Source organism: Pristiophorus japonicus, chromosome 11, assembly GCF_044704955.1.
Source record: "Pristiophorus japonicus isolate sPriJap1 chromosome 11, sPriJap1.hap1, whole genome shotgun sequence".
Taxonomy (NCBI): Eukaryota; Metazoa; Chordata; class Chondrichthyes; family Pristiophoridae; genus Pristiophorus; species Pristiophorus japonicus.
Window position 1 is genome coordinate 122,523,027 of NC_091987.1, and position 12,085 is coordinate 122,535,111.

Sequence of the window (12,085 nt, forward strand, 5' to 3'; positions counted from 1 at the left end):
CTGATCCAGAGTCCATGGAATGTTGGAAAATGACCACCAATGCATCTACTATTTCATGGGCCACTTCCTTAAGTACTCTCGGATGCAGACTATCAGGCCTTGGGGATTTATCGGCCTTCAATCCCATCAATTTCCCCAACACCATTTCCTGACTAGTAAGGATTTCCCTCAGCTCCCCCTTCTCGCTCGACCCTCAGTCCTCTAGCATTTTCAGATGGTTATTCCTATCTTCCTTAGTGAATCTTGTATAATCAGAGAAGCCAGTCTTCAGCCAATTCGATTCACTTCAGGTGATAAAAAACCGGCTGAGCGGACTGGATACTGCAAATGCTATGTGCCCTGACAATATCCCGGCTGTCATGCTGAAGACTTGCGCTCCAGCATTAGGCACACCTCAAGCCAAGCTGTTCCAGTAGCTATAACTCTTGCATCTACCTGCCAGTGTGGAAAACTACCCTGGTATTTCCTGTCCACAAAAAGCAGGACAAATCCAATCAGGCCAATTATCGCCCCATCAGTCTACTCTCAAAGTGACAGACGATGTAGTCGACAGTGCTATCAAGCAGCACTTACTCACCAATAACCTGTTCACCGATGCTCAGTTTGGGTCCGCCAGGACAACTCTGCTCCAGACTTCATTACAGCCGTGGTCCAAATATGGACCAAAGAGCTGAATTCCAGAGGTGAGGCGAGAGTGACCACCCTTGACATCAAGGCAGCATTTGACCGAGTGTGGCATTAGGGAGCACTGGTAAAATTGAAGTCAATGGGAATCGGGGAAAACTCTCCACTGGCCGGAGTCATACCTCGCACAAAGGAAGATGGTTGTGGTTGTTGGACGTCAATCATCTCAGCTCCAGGACATCACTGCAAGAGTTCGTCAGAGCAGTGTCCAAGGCCCAACCATCTTCAGCTGCTTCATCAATGACCTTCCCTCCATTATAAAGTCAGAAGTGGGGATGTTCACTGATGATTGCAGTGTTCAGTCCCATTCGCCAACCCTCAGATAATGAAGCAGTCCGTGACCACAGGCAGCAAGACCTGGATGACATTCAGGCTTGGGCTGATAAGGTTGGGCTCTCAGTACTGCATTGGAGTGTCAGCCTGGATTATGTGCTCGTCTGGAGTGGACAGACACCTCCTTGGCCAGACCTGGGCTTTAGAGGCAAGAATTGTTAAGGAAGAAAGAGGTGTTTGGCTCAAAGTTTTGGAGGCAGCTTTAGCAATGAAGGAGATAATAGGAGTTTCATTTGAAGTCAGGAGAGTGATGCCAATAATATAGATCAAGGAGGACCAAAAGTGATGCCATCAAAGGAGAGAAGCAATAGCTATTTGGTCAAACTCATGGGGCACAAATAACCTATCTTTGAAAGAAACAAATGTTTTATTACTCTAATTGTTGTTTAAATTTGTAGAATCTATTTCCACCGGCAGGTGGGTAGGTTTCCAGAGGACACGGATCTAAGGTAATTTATTGGCCAAAGAACTGGGGGAGGGGGGGGGGGGGAAAAAGAGAGGAGGAGAATTTATTTTCATATACAAGACATGATGATCTGCAATACACTGTCTGAAAGGGTGGTAGAAGCAGATCCAATAGTAACTTTCTAAAGGCAATCGGACAATGTACTTGAAAAGGAAAACAATAGCGGGGCTATGGGGAAGAGCAGGGGGAATGGGATAATTGGCTCTGCCTCTCTTTCCTCCTTCAAGACGCTCCTTAAAACATACCTCTTTGACCAAGCTTTTGGTCACTTGCACGAATTTCTACTAATGCGGCTCAGCATAACATTTTTATCCTATAATACTCCTGTGAAGCGCCTTGGGACCTTTCACTATGTTAAAGGCACTATATAAATACAAGTTGTTGTTGGCATTGTTAAAACCTATCTCTTCGACCAAGCTTTTGGTCAACTGCCTCAACATCTCCTTATGACTTGGTGTCAATTTTTTTTTAAAGTTAACTCTCTTGTGAAGTGCCTTGGGACGTTTTATTACGTTAAAGGCGCTACTTAATACAAATTGTTGTTGTTGGATAGCTCTTTCGAAGAGCTAGCACAGGCACGATGGGCCAAACGGCCTCCTCCTGTGCTGTAAGATTACATAGAATGACTGAAATGTACTAAGGTCTGAGCTATATTTTCCTTCCAAGTAGATTGAAACAATTCCACAAATTGGCACTTACTGATTAGTCAGTAAAAAGCAAAGCTCACAGGTTGCAAGTAAAGTAACTGCACAATTTCATAAGTTTGACATTTTATTTTGTATAAATTTCAGTTTTTTCTCATGATTACAAAAAATTGCCAGCCCATAAGCAGTAACACAAGTAATGATAGATTTGATTTCACTCCTAGTTACGCCTAGAATGGGCCAGGGTAACATTAAAATTCAAATGAAAACATTCTGGTTCCGTACCAGAATGAGGCACAATTAAGTCAATCTCTTTCAGTATTGACTATTCTAATCAATCCAGTTAAATGGCAGCATCGCCCAGCAAACATCTGCTGAACCCGACTTCAGACTGCTACCAAATTCACACTTTGGTAAAGACAGTATAAAAAAAAAAATCCTTGTACATCCACTTCAGTGCTGTGCCATGCTGTGGAGTCCAGTATAAAGTTTGATTTTATAGAAGTGTAGAAAAATATTACATCTGTGATACGGCTTCATTTTAAAAACTCACCGAGTAGATTTTGAATTTCAAAATAATTACATCCCTCATCTTTACACCTTCTCTTCGAACTATGATAACTGGATGACAACACTTAATGTGCATTATTTGAATCTATTGCAATCTCATCCCATCAATTATCAGGAATCCATTAAAGGCTGCAATATTTAGAAACTATTATTTTATAAGGATGGAAAAGTTAAAAATGCAATGGATACACAGTGAAAGAACTTCAATTGATTTCTATTTCTCGTCACTGCGACTCAAATGCCGATGTGAATCCATTTGAGAAATTCAATATTTTTTGTTCAATGCCAGTGAGTGGCAAAAATACGACCATCACCCTCACCATATCATGCTAAGATATATGTAATGAAAGATTACTTTATAAACATTCGCTCTCTCACAAATACATGCTATAGTCGGTAGGCTGCCTTCTCAAGGATCTATAGATTACAGTAGCACATTTGATAGTTGTTTAGTAATTGACTCAAGATGCAGGCAAGAGAATAAAGTGTCCCTCTGCTACGTAACAGAACTTTCAACCGGGGGATACTGATCAGATAAGTATGAAAATAACCATTGATGCAAACAGACTAGTGAAGGACTACGCTGGGGAGAAAATGAGAGTCACTGCCTACGTAAAGGTCATGACATTCAAAATGGCACAAGGCTTACAGTGATAACACGTATTGGGTATACGTTAACTCAAGTGCTGAACTTAAAGATCTTTAATTACAACAAAAACATTCCTGGTAGACTTACACATTCCCAGTAGAAATTCAGTATGTTTCAGAGTGCTTTTCCTATTGCGAATTTACAAATACAAGTAATACAGTGTTCATTGTAATGCCAAGTTTCTACGCTTTTACCCAAATAACCTTTGTTCCCAAGTATGGTTCTGCTTTAAATTCCCAATATTCTGGTATCCAATTGTTCAAAGCAGGACTAGCAGAAGCCAAAAAGCAGCATATAAAGATAACTGGGATAGTTTGCTCTCTGTTCTGAGATACATGTTAATGTCTAAGGCTGCTGTGAATCCATTTTCAGCAGAGGTCACTTTAAAGAGCAGTTGAGGTAAGTTTCTTCACACCCCTTCGCTGGGCCAGGTTTGAGCAGGCGACTGGCTCTAGAACGGGCTGCAATGGTGTGCGGTTCAGTGCCGAGTAAGTAGCCGCCATAGCCCCCTAGGAAAAACAGAGCACAAAGTCAAAACACCAGCTTGCCAAAATGCGCATCAATAGCTGCATAGACTTCTACTCAGATGTTTGCGGGAGCTTGCTGTACGCAAATCAACTGTTGGGTTTACCACACAGAACAGCGACTACACTACAAAACAAATTCATTAGTTGCTTTGGAACACCCCAAGGACAGGAAAGGCACTTGTCTAAATGCAAGTTATTTCTTCCTTCCCAGATACAAGTGGTAACAGTATAAACCCCAACAGGGTCACTAAAATAGTGAATGTTAGTGTCATTACATTATTCATTTTTCTCTCTCCCCTCAATTAAAAAATGGAACCAAATTTCTGTACACCAAAATTAGTTAGAGATACTAAAATTGGCAGATGTTCCACAATATTGTCTTAGAGTTTTAAGCAATAGATAACAGAATGCAAAGTACATGCTCAATTTTAAAAGTAGATGGTGCACTGCACTCCTAGTACAGTACTAAGCTGCACCACGACCAGGACAGATACAAGCAGCAACTTCAGTACAACTTCAAAATACTTTCAATTTCAACCTAACAATTAACTTAAATTGACCATTTTTGATGGGAGCCATTTCAGAGTTATAGAGAGAGAGAGAGAGAGAGAGAGTGGGAGTTGGTGACAGCTAAACAACCAGCACAGACACTCATTTTTAAATCACACAAAATCAATTTGGTTTCATACATTAGTTGAATTATGGGACAACTAGCATTTATTTTGATATGTAATCAAATATTTATTTTGTTTAGTCCTATCCCCATCACAGGTACAATAAAAAAAAAACACAGCTCTAATTTAGGTTAGCATGAAACAGCAATCATCCATTTTCAATATATTGTAATTATATAAATCAATACAGATATCTACAATCCTCTAATTCTGGCCTCATTTTCTGTTCCTATTCATTCTGACAGGCCAAATCAGTTGATTTATGGTGTGTTCAAGATGTGCAGGGGATGGTTTCTTGCACACACCTTGGACGAAAAGCTAATCAGTTCTGGTTGACCTATTAAAGCTATGATTTTGTGGACTAAGCGAGGTCCCTGTAGCACTATCGCTAGACCATCTTCGCACAGGGAGAGTCCCAGCGCAAGGGGTGATGGAGGGACAGGGAGAGGCATGACATGGGGGGGAGGGGGGGTTCATACAAGAGTTCAATATATGACGGACGATTCACTAGTGCAGTTTTTACCTTTACTAGATGAGGTGCATCCTGCCTGTTCAGGTGTAACTGTGGCAGTTTATCCCGTTGAACAATCCAGAGGTGTCGGAGCACCTGGGCGGTAGACAGTCTTTGCTGTGGGTCTACATGAAGCATCTTTGATACAAGATCCTGTTAGATCAAAAGGAACATTAATTCTATATTCGCAACATTAATAGGCAAGTGAACATATTTGCCACATCAATGACTACCACACCGAAAGATAAATCCAACCTCAAACGACTAACTAATAGATTATAGGAAGAATCGACGTCAAGTTTTGCCATTCCTCCATCTGCATACTGGCACGACCAACGGCAAGCACGAGAAAAAAAAAAGAACAGGCCTTTTACATAGTACCTTTCGCTACCTCAGGACACCCTAAAGCACAGTACAGCCGTTTGAAGTGTAGTCACTTTTCACTTCAAATGGCTGTCATGCGCTTTAGGATTGTGGTGCTCAGGGTGAAGTAGTTAGCTAGGGTGAAGTAGTGATGGACGTCGGGGTAGCAGCTCCCTAGCTAAACAGCTCCGCAGCCCTCAAATGTCCCCCCTCCCACTATCTAAATTTCCCCAAGCCCCAGCCCTAATAGACCCCAAGAGGGGGTCTTAAAGACTTAAATCCCCATCCTAACCCCAACCCCGCGAATCCCAAGAGTTCAGGCCTACCGCCACACCGCACATCGGCGACTCCTGGCTGGACTTCCTGCGGCGACTCTATGCGACTTCGGCCTCCCGACTGGACCTCCTGCAGCGGCTGGACGACTCGACGCGACCTGGACCTCCTGCGGCGAATGAGTGGCTGGACCTGGCTATCGGGCCTCCACCTCCCCGGACCTCTCCTTCCCCACTGATGGCCTGGCCTCCTCTCCAGTACGTGGTGAGTACAATGGCTGAGCACCCCCCTGCCCCCCTTTTCTGAGCCCCAGTGCACCGCTGGCCCCCCCAATGCCTGCCCCAAAACAAACCTTGGACCACCTACAACCAAGGACGATACCCAGCGCCGAGCCTGCGGCCAACACCTCGCCGTATGCAATTAGGCCCATATAGCAGTGCCTGGTCTCCAGTCATTCTGGACCCCCTTGCTACTGGACCAAGACCTCGCTCAGCTAAGTTCGTGTGGTAGCTGGCGTGAAACAATCACCCCACATTAAAAGAAATCATGCACATGCATCTTCCACTCCTTTAACATGAAGTTCGGGACCTGGAACGTCAGGACCTTCATGGACAACCTCAACAGCGACAGACCAGAATGCCGCATCGCCATAATTGCCCGGGAACTTAGATGCCTTGATATCGACATTGCAGCCCTAAGCGAGACCCGGTGGGCAGGGGAAGGCCAGCTCAAGGAACAAGGTGGAGGTTACACCTTCTTCTAGAAAGGGAAACCAGAGGCAGAACGCCACCATCACGGAGTCGGCTACACCATCAAAAACGAGCTGGTCGACCGCCTCAAAGACTCCCCCTGTGGGACTAACGAATGCCTCATGTCGCTTCGACTCACCCTATCCCGGAACCAGTGCGCCACAGTCATCAGTGCTTATGCCCCGACACTCGATGCAACAGATGAGGCCAAAGAGGGTTTTTACTCCAACCTCGAAAAATCCCTGCTCTGCGTCCCCGCGGGCGACAAATTGATCCTCCTCGGCGACTTCAACGCCAGGGTCAGCAGGGACACAGACCTCTGGGAGGGGTGTGATTGGCAGAGAGGGGGTAGGGAAAGCCAACTTCAGCGGTACCCTACAGTGGCAAAATGTCTAGAGCATGAACTTGTCATCACCAGCACCTTGTTCCGCCAGAGAAACAAATACAAGGCATCGTGGCAACACCTTCGCTCCAAGTACTGGCACCTGCTCGACTATGTCATCGTCTGAGCCAGGGATCGCAAGGATGTGGGCATCACCCGTGCCATGACAGGAGCTGACGACTACTAGACGGACCACCGCCTAATCAGATCAGTCATCAACATAGCCCCAAAGCGAAGGGGGCAGCAGAAGCAGTGTCGCAAAAAAAAAAAATCAATGCCGGGGCACTTAAGGACCAGCTAAGAGAACCCTTTACAGTCAGCGCCTCACAGCTAACCTGGCGTGCCTTGATGACCCCGAGACGCAGAATGCCCACAGTGCTTGGTCTGCCCTCCAGGCCTCCATAATCAGTGTCTGCAAGGAGACACTTGGTCACTCAACCAGGAAACACTAGGACTGGTTTAATAAGAATGATCAGGAGATTCAAGAACTAATAGACTGCAAGCGCAGGACATTTGAGAGCCTTAAACAGCAACCCAACTCGGGAGCAGCAAAGCAGCATTACAGACGGCTAAAGGTTAAGGTCCAACAAAAAACCCGGGACCTAAAGAACAGGTGGTGGATGGAGAAAGCACAGGAGATACAGCAGCTGGCCGACAGCCATGATGTGCGAGGATTCTTCACCACAGTCAAGGCCACATACAGACCAAACTCCCAAGGCCCCACCCCAGTCCTGGCCAAGAACAGGGAAACACTCATCAAGGACAACGAAGCAGTCAGGGCCCGCTGGAAGGAACACTTCGAAGATCTCCTCAACCGAGTCTCTGCCTTTGACTCGAGTCTTCTCGACTCCATTACGGAGCATGCTACCCGCCACCACCTCAGTGAGACCTCAACACTGCACGAGGTAGAAAAGGCCATAAGACAGCTAAAAAACAACAAGGCTATGGGAGCGGATGGAATCCTTGCTGAGGCACTGAAGTATGGCGGAGAGGCACTACTGGCTCGCATACACAACCTCATCTCTCTCATCTGGAGGGAGGAGAGCATGCCGGGAGATCTTAGAGATGCAGTGATCGTGACCATCTTTAAAAAAGGGGACAAGACCGACTGCGGCAACTACAGAGGAATCTCCCTATCAACCACTGGGAAAGTCGTCGCTAGAGTCCTCCTCAATCGTCTTCTCCCCGTGGCCGAGGAGCTCCTCCCGGAGTCGCAGTGTGAATTTCGTCCCCTCCGGGACACAACGGACATGATTTTTGCAGCGCGACAGCTGCAGGAAAAATGCAGGGAGCAGCACCAGCCCTTATACATGGCCTTCTTCGACCTTACAAAGGCCTTTGACACCGTCAATCGCGAGGGTCTATGGAGCGTCCTCCTCCGTTTCGGATGTCCCCAAAAGTACGTCACCATACTCCGCCAGCTCCACGACAACATGAAAGCCGTGATCCTTACCAACGGATCCATCACTGACCCAATTCATGTCCGGACCGGGATCAAGCAGGGCTGCGTCAGCGCTCCAAACTTCTTCTCAATCTTCCTCGCTGCCATGCTCCACCTCACAGTTGATAAGCTCCCGGCTGGAGTGGAGCTAAACTACAGAACCAGTGGGAAGCAGTTCAAACTTTGCCATCTCCAGGCCAGGTCCAAGATCACTCCAACCTCTGTCGTCGAGCTACAGTACGCGGACGACGCCTGCATCTGTGCTCACACAGAGGCTGAACTCCAAGACATAGTCGATGTATTTACCAAGGCGTATGAAAGCATGGGCCTTACGCTAAACATTAAATAAGACAAAGGTCCTTTACCAGCCTGTCCTCGTCGCATAGTACTGCCCCCCAAACATCAAGATCCACAGTGTGGCCCTGGACAACGTGGACCACTTCCCCTATCTCAGGAGCCTCCTATCAACAAGAACAGGCATTGATGATGAGATCCAACACTGCCTCCAGTGCGTCAGTGCAGCCTTCGGCCGGCTGAGGAAAAGTGTGTTTGAAGATCAGTCCCTCAAAACTGTCACCAAGCTTATGATCTACAGGGCCGTAGTAATACCCACCCTCCTGTATGGCTCAGAGACATGGACCATGTACAGTAGACACCTCAAGTCTCCACAAGATCCTGCAAATCCCCTGGGAGGACAGACGCACAAACATTAGCGTCCTCGTCCAGGCCAACATCCCCAGCATTGAAGCACTGACCACACTCGATCAGCTCCGCTGGGCAGGCCACATACTTTGCACGACAGACACGAGAATCCCAAAGCATGCGCTTTACTCGGAACTTGTCCACAGCAAACGAGCCGAAGGCAGGTAGGTGGAAACGTTACAAGGACACCCTCAAAGCCTCCCTGATAAAGTGCAACATCCCCACTGACACCTGGGAGTCCTTGGCCATAGACCACCCTAAGTGGAGGAAGTGCATTAGGGAGGGCGCTGAGCTCCTCGAGTATCGTCGCCGAGAGCATGGAGAAATCAAGCGCAGGCAGCGGAAGGAGTGTGTGGCAAACCAGGCTCCCTACCCACCCCTTCCCTTCAACCACTGTCTGTCCACCTGTGACAGAAAATGTGGTTCTCGTATTGGACTGTACAGCCACCTAAGAACTCATGCTAAGAGTGGAAGCAAGTCTTTCTCGATCCCGAGGGACTGCCTATGATGATGATGATGATGGAGTCACTTTTGTAATGTAGGAAATGCAGCAGCCAATTTGGGCACAGCAAGCTTCAACAAACAGCAATGTGATAATGACCAGAAAATGTGTTTAGTGATGCTGGATATGGGACAAATATTGGCCACATGGTGAAGATCTGTTTGAGACGATACAGACCTGACTGCCTGACTAGAAAATATGCCTCAGTCAGATCTGCATCAATGGAGATTTGTAAACAGTGAAAGCTCACTAGACCTTACAGAATATACCTTTTAAACAGTATTTGGATAATTTTTTTTTGGAAGTATAAATGCACCAAATAATTTTCTACTTCGTGTACACTGCTGCCAATAATGTTTGAAAAACAAAGCTGTGATTCTGTACAATTAAGGTGGAGATGAGATCAGACCAAGATATTTAACAGAACAGTGTTAGCTTTAGCTCAGTGGTAGCACACTTGCCCAAGTCAGAAGATTGTGGGTTCAAGCCGCACTAGAGACTTGAGCACATAATCTAGGCCGATACTTCAGTGCAGTACTGAGGGAACGCTACACTGTGGGATAAGCCATCTTTCAGATGAGACATTAAATCTAGGCCCCGCCTGCCCCCTCAGGTGGGTGCAAAGGATCCCATGGCACTATTTGAAAAGTGTGTTTTTGCACTGTTCTGGCCAACATTTATCAACCAACACCAAAAAATATTCTGGTAATTTGTCTCATTTCTGTTAATACCTATTGCATTTCCTCACATTACAATAGTGACCACACTTCAAAAGTAGTGCATTGGCTGCAAAGCGCTGTGTGACGTCCTGAGGTTAAGAAAGGCACTATAGAAATGCAAGTTCATTCATCCATACGGCATCAACCTCTAAGTCACAGGATCCAAAGTCACTCTGCCCCCACCACTCTGGTAATGTCACTGACTTACTGTGTGTGGGGGCGGGGGGAAATCACACACCATTTATTACATTGGATTGTGGGATTTTATGTAGTTGCAAAAAGGAGGTATTGAATTGTGCGATTCCACCCATTTTACCCATAAAAATGGAAGTATTCCACTGCGTCAAAGTTGAGTGAACGGAGCAAGAATGTCAAATTCAGTTCTGGAACATTCCGAGCAAAGTACCACACTTTATATTTAAAAAAATTGCCTTTATGGATTCACATTTATTCTCCTCCAAATTATCTCCTCTGCCACATTAGTGAATCTGATACTGAGTTTATGCTACATTCTTGAATACAGTACAAATTCAAGTGCTAGTGATAGGCATGCAAGCTTTTTCCCAAACCACCAAGTGTTAAACACAACTTCATAGTTAAAATAATCAATTTGTCTTGTGCATTTACCTTAGCAGCATCAGAAACTGTATCCCAGTAACCCCCAGTCAGGATGAAGTTTCCACTACCTATTCTTGCCAATATTGCTTCTGGAGTGTCATCAGGTCCATTAGCAAATGGGGTGTAACTGAAACAAAATTCAATTTCTGGTCATTAAACCAAACATGCAGAATTCAAGATACTGACATCGATGGACAATCGGAAGTCAGAGGATTAATGACATTGATAGACAAACAGGATATATGTAAACAGGTTTTGTTGGAAACATGATGTGTGATGGGAGCAGGGGATGGGGAAATGAGAAAATACCCGTCATAAAATATGGTCACAATGAATTTAAGTAAATAAACACATGATCTGTATTGTGCGTGTGTGTGCAAGGTTTTTTCTATTAAAATTAGTGAATGTGGCTAGAATGACATGGTCATAGCCACATCTAAGATCAGATATTTATGGCACAGAAGGAGCCCATTCGGTCTATCATGTCTGTGTCGGTCAACAAAGAACTATCCAGCCTAATCCCATTTTTCAGCTCTTGGTCCGTAACTTTAGTTTATGGCGCCTAAAGTGTATATCCAAGTACTTATTAAATGTGATTAGGGTTTCTGCCTTCTCCATCCTTTCAGGTAGTGAGTTCCGAACCCCCACCACCCTCTGCATGAAAAAAGTTCTCAACTCCCCTCTAATCCTTTTACCAATTACTTTAAATCTATGCCCTCTGGTTATTGGCCTCTAAGGGAATGGGTGCTTCCTATCCACTCTATCTAAGCCTCTCAATTTTATACACCTCAATTAGGTCTCCCTTCAGCCTCACTGTTCCAAAGACAACCTCAGCCTATTCAGTCTTTCCTCGTAGCTAAAATTTTCCAGTCCTGGCAACATCCTCGTAAATCTCCTCTATACTCTCTCTAATGCAATCACATCTTTCCTGTAATGTGGGGACCAGAATTGCACGCAGTACTCTAGCTGTGTCCTAACTAGTGTTTTATATAATTCTAGCATAACCTCTGCTTCTATGTCTTGGCTAATAAAGGAAAGTATTCCTTATGCCTTCTTAACCACCTTTGTCCCGCTACCTTCAAGGATCTGTGGACATGCACTGCAAGGACCCTCTGTTCCTCTACATTTCTCAGGATCCTATTTATCGTGTATTCCCTTGCCTCGTTAGCCCTCCCCAAATGCATTACCTCATACCTCTCCAGATTGAATTCCATTTGCCACTTTTCTGCCCACCTGACTAGACCATTGATATCTTCCTGCAGTCTACAGGATCATTCT

General features: G+C 45.5%; 1 protein-coding gene across 6 annotated transcripts in view; it reads right to left on the reverse strand.

The window, feature by feature from the left end:
- Positions 1-2,252: 2,252 nt before the first annotated feature.
- LOC139276257 (ribosomal protein S6 kinase alpha-3) overlaps positions 2,253-12,085 on the reverse strand; it is a 169,985-nt gene continuing 160,152 nt past the window's right edge. For all 6 annotated transcript variants that reach the window (XM_070893979.1, XM_070893978.1, XM_070893977.1 and 3 more), the window contains 3 exons: positions 10,817-10,934; positions 5,071-5,211; positions 2,253-3,855 (listed from right to left, as the gene is read on the reverse strand). In XM_070893979.1, the coding sequence (XP_070750080.1) occupies positions 3,730-3,855; positions 5,071-5,211; positions 10,817-10,934 (385 nt within the window). In that variant the 3' untranslated portion in view covers positions 2,253-3,729. The remainder of the gene's footprint in view (positions 3,856-5,070; positions 5,212-10,816; positions 10,935-12,085) is intronic.